The 8,322-nt window shown below is 56.3% G+C and overlaps 1 protein-coding gene across 1 annotated transcript in view; it reads right to left on the bottom strand.

The window, feature by feature from the left end:
• RTEL1 (regulator of telomere elongation helicase 1) overlaps positions 1-8,322 on the bottom strand; it is a 39,244-nt gene that overhangs the window by 28,295 nt on the left and 2,627 nt on the right. The window contains exons 4-7 of the mRNA XM_032256991.1: positions 8,176-8,257; positions 7,914-7,974; positions 4,193-4,268; positions 3,019-3,148 (exon numbers count right to left, since the gene is read on the bottom strand). Of these exons, the coding sequence (XP_032112882.1) occupies positions 3,019-3,148; positions 4,193-4,268; positions 7,914-7,974; positions 8,176-8,257 (349 nt within the window). The remainder of the gene's footprint in view (positions 1-3,018; positions 3,149-4,192; positions 4,269-7,913; positions 7,975-8,175; positions 8,258-8,322) is intronic.

Below are 8,322 nucleotides of genomic sequence, written 5' to 3' on the forward strand. Positions count from 1 at the left end.
GTGTGGTGGGGCTGCAGCTCCTCACGTGACGCTCAGGTGTCCAGAATTCCGGCCGTGTGGTGGGGCTGCAGCGCCTCACGTGACACTCAAGGGTCCGGAATTCCAGCCCTGTGGTGGGACTGCAGCGCTGGCTCACTGCGGCCTTAAGCTGCTTTCTCCTACGCCTGGAGATGCTGCATGAATTTTCAAATGCACAACTGGTCATTCCGTCCCTCTTTGTGAAACGTCTGTCCAGGTCCTTTCCCCGTGGTTAACTGGGTTGTCTGCTTAGTTATAAGAGAATTTTACATACTCTGGTCAAAGGTCCTTTGAAATCAAAGAGGAGGGGCCAGGCACGGTGGCTCATGCCTATAATCCCAGCAGTTTGGGAGGCCAGTGTGGGCGGATCACAAGGTCAGGAGTTTGAAACCAGCCTGGCCAGTATGGTGAAACCCCATCTCTACTAAAAATACAAAAAAATTAGCCAGGCGTGGTGGCACATGCCTGTAGTCTCAGCTCCTCCTTGGGAGGATGAGGCAGGAGAATCACTTGAACCCAGGAGGCGGAGGTTGCAGTGAGCCGAGATCTTGCCACTGCACTCCAGCCAGGGTGACAGAGGGAAACTTTGTGTCAAAAAACAAACAAAAAACAAAGAAATCAAAGGAGAGTTGAAAAATTTTTTAAGTCCTTTGAAAGACAGAAGCATTTTCTCCTTTTCTGTAACTGCTCTTTAATTTTCTTTTTTCTTTTTTTTGAGACGGAGTTTCACTCATGTTACCCAGGCTGGAGTGCAATGGCGCGATCTCGGCTCACCGCAACCTCCGCCTCCTGGGTTCAGGCAATTCCCCTGCCTCAGCCTCCTGAGTAGCTGGGATTACAGGCACACACCACCATGCCCAGCTGATTTTTTGTATTTTTAGTAGAGACGGGGTTTCACCATGTTGACCAGGATGGTCTCGATCTCTTGACCTCGTGATCCACCCGCCTCGGCCTCCCAAAGTGCTGGGATTACAGGCTTGAGCCACCGCGCCCGGCTCTTTAATTTTCTTAACTCTTCCAAAGAATTGAAGCTTCAAATTTTGGTGAAGTCCAAATTTTAGTGTTTTTCTTTTTTCCTTTTTAAATTTTACTTTAGGTTCTGGGGCACATGTGCAGGTCATGAGGGCTGTTGCATAGGTGCACACTACATCCGGCATTTCTCCACGTTACCCCTCCCCACCCTTCACCCCTCCCGAATTTTAATGTTTTTCTTTACGGCTAGTGCCATAAAGAAAAGTGTCTACGCTAAGAAATCTTTGCCTACCCCAAAGCTGCAAGGACCTCTCATGTTTCTTTCTAGAACTTTTAGTTCAGCTTTTACACTTAGATTTATACAGAATAAAGTAAGAGCTAAGATTCACTGTTTTCCAAACAGATATCCAGCTGTTGTAGCACCACTTTTTCAGAAAACAAAAAAACAATGTTCATTTCCTCTCTGAATTACATTGGTGTGTCTGTCAAAAACAATCACCATGGGCCAGGCGTGGTGGCAGGCCCTGAATCCTACTCGGGAGGCTGATGTGGGAGAACTGCTTGAACCCAGGGGGCAGAGGCTGCAGTGAGCCGAGATCCAGCCGCTGTGCTCCACTGGGTGACACAGCGAGATTCCAAAGGAAACAAAACACCAGTCACCACAGGCTGTGGGTCCGCTTGAGTTTCTGTCTGTCTTCTGCACAGGCTGTGGGTCCGCTTTGAGTTTCTGTCTTCTGCACAGGCTGTGGGTCCGCTTGAGTTTCTGTCTGTCTTCTGCACAGGCTGTGGGTCCACTTGAGTTTCTGTCTTCCGCACAGACCTGCGCTTGAGCCAGGCAGTCTCCACTCAACTCCCGCAGCTTTAGAAGAGTCTTGAACCCAGCAAGGTGCGCCCTCCAGCTTTGTCCTTCTCCACCGTCACCTTGCTGTTTCAGATCTTCAGTGCGTCCATCAAAGTGTTAGATTCAACTTACCCGCTATGATGGAACTGTTCCAGGGAGGGGCCTGGTGGGGTCAGAAGCTCTCCAGGTGGTTCCCAAGGGCAGCCAGGGCTCACAGCACCGAGTCACATACGACCACAGCAAACCTCACCAGCTCTCCATTCTGCAGTCGCTCCCAGGAGTCGGCCCCACCACCCCACACTCGCCTCCTCGCTTGCTCCGCTGCACCTGCTATGGCTTCCCCTCCAACTCAGCGTTCCCGTCCTGGGCCCTGCCCACTCGGCTCTGGACCCACCCCAACTCTGCTCTGTTTCTCTTCAATATCATCAGCCCACGTGCTTACCCTTTTGCTCTTTTCTGTCTACCTGTCCCCACCACCAGAATCAAAGCTCCATGTGAATGAAGCCAGTTTTGCTATGCCTAGAACAGCACCAGCGCAACGGGCTCTTGATAAATATACACCCCGAGAATGAGCAAGCGAAGGGATCTGGAGAGAAAAACGCCACCATGTCATCGTCACACGAACACACGAGTCACTGACCCCGTGCATGGTGTCTGATCCCACCTGCACTAAATAAAAAGTGAGGGGCACAAAATCGTGCGGGTGAAAACACGCTGTTGGTGGGGAGTGAGCATGGCACCGGGCACAGGCTGGGAGGGGGGAGTGAGTGAGAGTCAGCGTGGGGCTGGGCACAGGCTGGGGGGGGGGGGGGGGGGGGTGGGCACAGGCTGGGGGGAGTGAGCGTGGGGCTGGGCCAGGCTGGGGGGTAGTGAGTGTGGGGCTGGGCACAGGCTGTGAGGCACAGACTGAGTGGGCTTCCCATGTTCTTGGTGCCTCCCACAGTCCGATGTGAGTAAAGAACCTGAACTGTCCGGATCACGAGTGGGCACTGGCCCGTGGACCACACCTAGAGGTCTCTCCTCACTGCCACCAGCCGACCCACACCCAGGGTGCTCGCAACAGCTGACCCGTGGCCTGGGGCTGCTCACAAGCGTGTCTGGCCAGGCTGAGCGGCTGCCAAGTGACAGAGCTGAGTCCTCCCGCCCACGCCTGCTGCTGGGATGGCCCTTCCTAAGCCCAGGGACACCCCCTGGACATCAGGAGTCACTAGATGCACAGACTGAGCCCCCACCTTGGCATCCAACAAGTAATTGTACGGCATGAAGATGATGTCGGCCTGCTGCTTCAGGTTCCGGGACAGGTAGTAAGGACACACCCTGGAAGGGAGAGGGGGGAAGGTGCCATGAGCGCCCCGTTCGGGGAACGACCGGAGGGCGGGGCCGCCATATCTTCTGACCAGGAAGAAGCCTTATCCTGTGCGTGGGGCCCAGGTGGGAAGCTGCTGTCTGGGATGGATGGGGAGTCCACATCAGTTTCCAACCCTGTGAATCATCATCTCTTTAAAAACTCAATGGAAAAGAAAAAACAACCCTATTCCTGAATAGAGGTCATCAGAAACCAACACAACACAGAACCACTACAAAAAAGGCAGAGCTGGCAAGGTGCAGTGGCTCATGCCTGTAATCCCATCACTTTGGGAGGCCAAGGTGGGCAGGTAGCTTGAGCTCAGGAGTTTGAGACTGCCCTGGGCAACACAGTGAGACCCTGTCTGTACAAAAAATACAGAAATTAACCAGGAATGGTGGTGCGTGCCCGTAGTCCCGGCTACTTGGGAGGCTCAGCTGGGAGAATCGCTTGAGCCTGGGAGGTTGAGGCTGCAGTGAGCCGAGATCACGACTCTGCACTTCAGCCTAGGAAACAGAGCTAGACCCTGTCTCACAAAAAAAGGGGGGAGGGGAGCTTTTCCCCCTAAATATAAGAAAGGCTTTATTACAACTTGAATCTCTGAAGCTATGATCTATTGACATCGGACACATCTGCTGTCCTCAAAAGAACGAGGCCAAGCTACCAGCACCAGTATGAGAAGCTACTCCCAATGCTGAGTGAAAACAGCAAACTGCGGAACACTCTGCAGACAAAACTGCGTGCCTCCATAGGCAGACGGGCCTGCAGGGTCCTGCAGACACAGGGTCCACAGTGGCCATCTGAGGTGGCTGAGGGCCAGGGACTAGGGAGGCAGTATCACTTTTTACTTTATGTTCCTCAGTGCTGCTTAAACTTTTTCATACTGAATAGTTGTCAGTTTCATAATTTAAAAGGAACAAAAAAAAAGGAAAGAAACATATTGGGGGTTTGGCAGGCCATAGGAGAGCTGGGCCGTGGAAGGACATCGTGAGCGTGGCCTCACCAACGGGTCTCACCTGTGCCTGCTTCCGCTCTTGACCAAGTCCTCGATGTCCAGGATGGGGCTGGCCAGCTCCTGCTCCAGGCTCTTCTCTGTAGGTGTGAGGCAGGGGTAAAGACACACCCTCAGGGTTTCTAAGTCTCCCAGATCACAGGGGGATGCCCAGGACAGAACAGTTCCTCCACAGCGGGCAGGGCTGGGCATCCCCCCACAACCATGAACATGCCACAAAGCACCCACTGAGGGTCTCAGGTGCCCAAGGGAGGCCCCCACCCGAAGTGATCCCGACAGAGTCCTCCTCTGCCCCAGAAGGCAGTCTGAGGCTGAGGGTGGATTCAACAGAGGCCAGCAGTGTCCCGAGGGTCCTCCGCATCCACTCCAATACAGCCCAAGACAGGACAGGGCTGGCGGCCATACCCAGCCCTCCTCAGGGCAGGAAAGGACAGCCCCTCAGCCTATCGCCCCAGGCCACAGAGTGTCTCTTACAAACCCTTGCGATTACAGCCGCTTCACTCAGCTTCCCTGCCAACCACAACAGACCCAGAACTTCCAGCTAAAGAAGAAACAGATTTTATGGTGCTCCCCGCACTCCCCCAGCCCCCCGCAGCATGGCAGCCATGGGAATGGGCACTGCCTATGCTGGCTGAGAGGCCCAGGGCAGAAAAGGTCTCAGGGAGTTTGGGGGATGGCCGGCCCCTCCCTTGCCTCCACAGCACAGGCTCCCAAACTGGAACCACAAGAATTCCTTAAGGAGCTGCTTAAACACAGACAGGACCAGGGACCTTTCCTAACAAGCACCCCAGAGTCTTAGGGCAGTCACGTGTGGCAGTGGAGCCTCCCCCAGCTCCCAACTCCATCATGGCTATTTTCTGCCAGTCCCTAGCAGGTGCCACGTCCCCTGAGGGCCAGGACTCAGCTGCAAAGGCCAGAAGCAAGTGCGTACACACACACACAAACACACGGACGCGCACGCCCACATACACACGCACACGCACACAAACACATGCACGTGCACGCCCACATACACAAGCACACACAAACACACATGCGCGCGCACGCCCACATACACACACGCACACACACGCGCGCGCACACATACATGCGCACACACAAATGCACGACGCGCACGCTCACATACACGCACACGCATGCGCACACCCACATACACACACACAAACACACGCATGCCCACATACACACACACATGCATTACACACCTACACACCAGCGATGACCCAACCCCAGGTGCCCCAAGGATAGCAGGGAAGGCAGGGGAAGAAAAGCATATCCCTCAGCAGCACCATAGCAACAGGCCAGCCAATCAGCATGTGCTGCAGCACCCAGCACTTTCCAGCCCTTCCCTGGTGGAGAGCTGAGGACAGCCTGAGGACGGGAGCTTCGAGGGGAAGGGGACGAGGGGCAGGGCCGTCGCAGAGGCTCCACCCCAGGCTAACCCCAGGCCTGCTGTCCCTGCCTGAGTCCTTACAGGCCAGGAAGGGTACCAGCTCTCCAGCTGTCTCCTTGTTCATCCAAAATACCTGCCTCCCTTCCTCTCATGCCCCTCCTGGAGCTGCAGCCCACTCCAAAGATGCCCAGGCCTCTGCAGCTGCTGCAGACACCACCCTCACAGCCCATCCACGGGGCAGACAGGACACAAAGGTTCACAGCTAGGCAACCCCCACCAGGTCAGGCAGTGAGAGTCCAAGCCAAGGGGGACAGGCTGGGGGCTGGTCTGTGTCTTCTTGGACTGAGCCCACAGGCCGGAGGAGGAGAAAGAGGGGGGACCCAACACCCACAGGCCTGACACCCATGGAAGCAGAACCAGGAGGCAGTCAACTACCCTCACCAGGGAGCAGGTCCAGCAGCCACAGGGCGCTGCCCTAGTCCAGGACCACGGCCAGCCAGGCCCATGGTCAGCATTCCACCCTACCCCAAGGACACCCCCTGCATGAGCCTAGGGACACCCAGAAGGCGTTCCTGTCCTGGAAATCCGGGCGAAGAACTCGGAAATAATGACTGTTGACAATTTCCAACAACACATCTGCCTGTCCGTCCCAGAGTCACCTCTCACAGGCATGGCTGAGACGGGCGTGCAGCTCCCGTCAGGGAACCTGGGGCCTAGATACAGAGCCCATTCTCAGGACCACCAGAAAGGCCTGGACAACCACACATCAAGGTGGCTGGGGACCTCGGTGCCACCAGACCAAAAAAACAGCAAACAAGAGCCGGGCGCGGTGGCTCAAGCCTGTAATCCCAGCACTTTGGGAGGCCGAGGCGGGTGGATCACAAGGTCAAGAGATCAAGACCATCCTGGTCAACATGGTGAAACCCCGTCTCTACTAAAAATACAAAAAATTAGCTGGGCATGGTGGTGCATGCCTGTAATCCAAGCTACTCAGGAGGCTGGGGCAGGAGAATTGCCTGAACCCAGGAGGCGGAGGTTGTGGTGAGCCGAGATCGCGCCATTGCACTCCAGCCTAGGTAACAAGAGCAAAACTCCGTCTCAAAAAAAAAAAAAAAAAAAAAACAAAAAAAAAAAAAACAGCAAAGTAGAAGGCCACACAGAACACGCCTCAGCAAGCGGGGTCTCCCTGCAGGGCCAGGTTCCATCTACCCTGTCTCTTCAAGGGGCAGGGCCCAGAAACGCCTGGTGATGGGTCATGAGGGACCACCCAGCTCCGCCCCTGGCAGGGAAGCGCCATCCTAGATGCCACGGCAGCTTCAGGATCCCCAGTCCTGGTACACTGAGCACTCGTCAAACATCCTGCAGATGGCAGCCTACAGGACCACCGCCGCCTTCTACACTCCAGGGCCGCGTCAGCCAGGGCTCAAGCCCCAACCCCAAGGCAGGAAACAGGGAACCCTGATCCCACAGAAGCCCAGGCCCCAGTGACTGAAGACATGCCACCTCAGGTCACAGAAAACACCAAGGGCACCAGACAGGGGCTCACCCTGCCACTGCCTCTGGGACCCTGTGATGAGCCCCAGAAGCCCCTGACACACCCGAGGGACAGCCACGTGGGCGGAAAAGCACCCCCGGCCTCTGACAGGCTGTGGCCGCCCCAGGTAGGTCCCTTTCACTCACTCATCCTGTCTCTGGAAGAAGCCCCAGGGCCTCCTGTGTGGGACCCACAGGACTCAGCCTGGAGTCACACTTGGGGCTGTAATTTTTTGCAGCAAGGGAACACACAACAACCTCAGCACAGGAAAAAGACACATGGGGCAGGGTCGGGGGAGGTCAGACACAGCTTCCAGGACTCCCTCCCAGAATGGTATGAGGGCCCGTCCCGGGAGCACCCACTGCTGGGCGAGCAACAAAATCCCAGGCTCCCTGAAGAGAAAGAAGGTATTCAGCAAAACCCTGCTGTTTGCACCAACACTTTAGGTGCAGGAAGCCCCTCATCAGGAAACGGAGGGAGCCTTTGCAAAACCCACGACCCCAGGCACCAGTCAGAGGCAGTCTTGCCGGCTGGCTGTCATGGACCACTGTGTGAGCACTTCCATACAGGAGCCTCGAGTCAGAAGACAGGGCCCAGGTACACGACCGCATTGGCCATCCCACCAGGCAAGCACGACCAGGCTGTGACACCACAGAGCTCTGCCCTGAGAGACTCACACACTTGAATCCCACACCCTGGTCCCACCGACCCTGGTCCCACCAGCCCCGGCCCCACCAAGCTCCACCTGAGAGGCTCACACACTCCAACCCGACCCCAGCCGCCATGAGCTGCTCGTACCTTCCACGTTGTTGTAGAAATGACAGGAACGACTTGCAACCTTCTTTCGACACAAGTGGATCTGGGGGAGAAAGGGCAAAGTGGGCGGCTGGAACACGGCTGAGAAAAGACCTGAAACAGCCTCCACCCACCAGGTCCTCCCCTGCAGTCCCCCGGGTGTACTTCAAACCCTATCCCAGCGGGAGCAGAGCCTGGGGCTCTGGACACCCAGCAGCACTCGCCTCACGGGATCCTGAGCCACGGAGGGGGCCCAGAAGCCCACCTGCATGTGGTTACTCTCCTGCTTCTTCACTTCAGGGTGGATGCACAGCTGCTCCCGGGAGCCCAGCACACACACCTTAGGCCTGGTGGGAGAGGACACATGGGTGGGAGCCCAGCACACACGCCTCGGGGCCGGGTGGGAGAGGGC

Source organism: Sapajus apella, unplaced genomic scaffold, assembly GCF_009761245.1.
Source record: "Sapajus apella isolate SASKATOON/1434 unplaced genomic scaffold, GSC_monkey_1.0 scaffold96, whole genome shotgun sequence".
NCBI classification, from domain to species: Eukaryota; Metazoa; Chordata; class Mammalia; order Primates; family Cebidae; genus Sapajus; species Sapajus apella.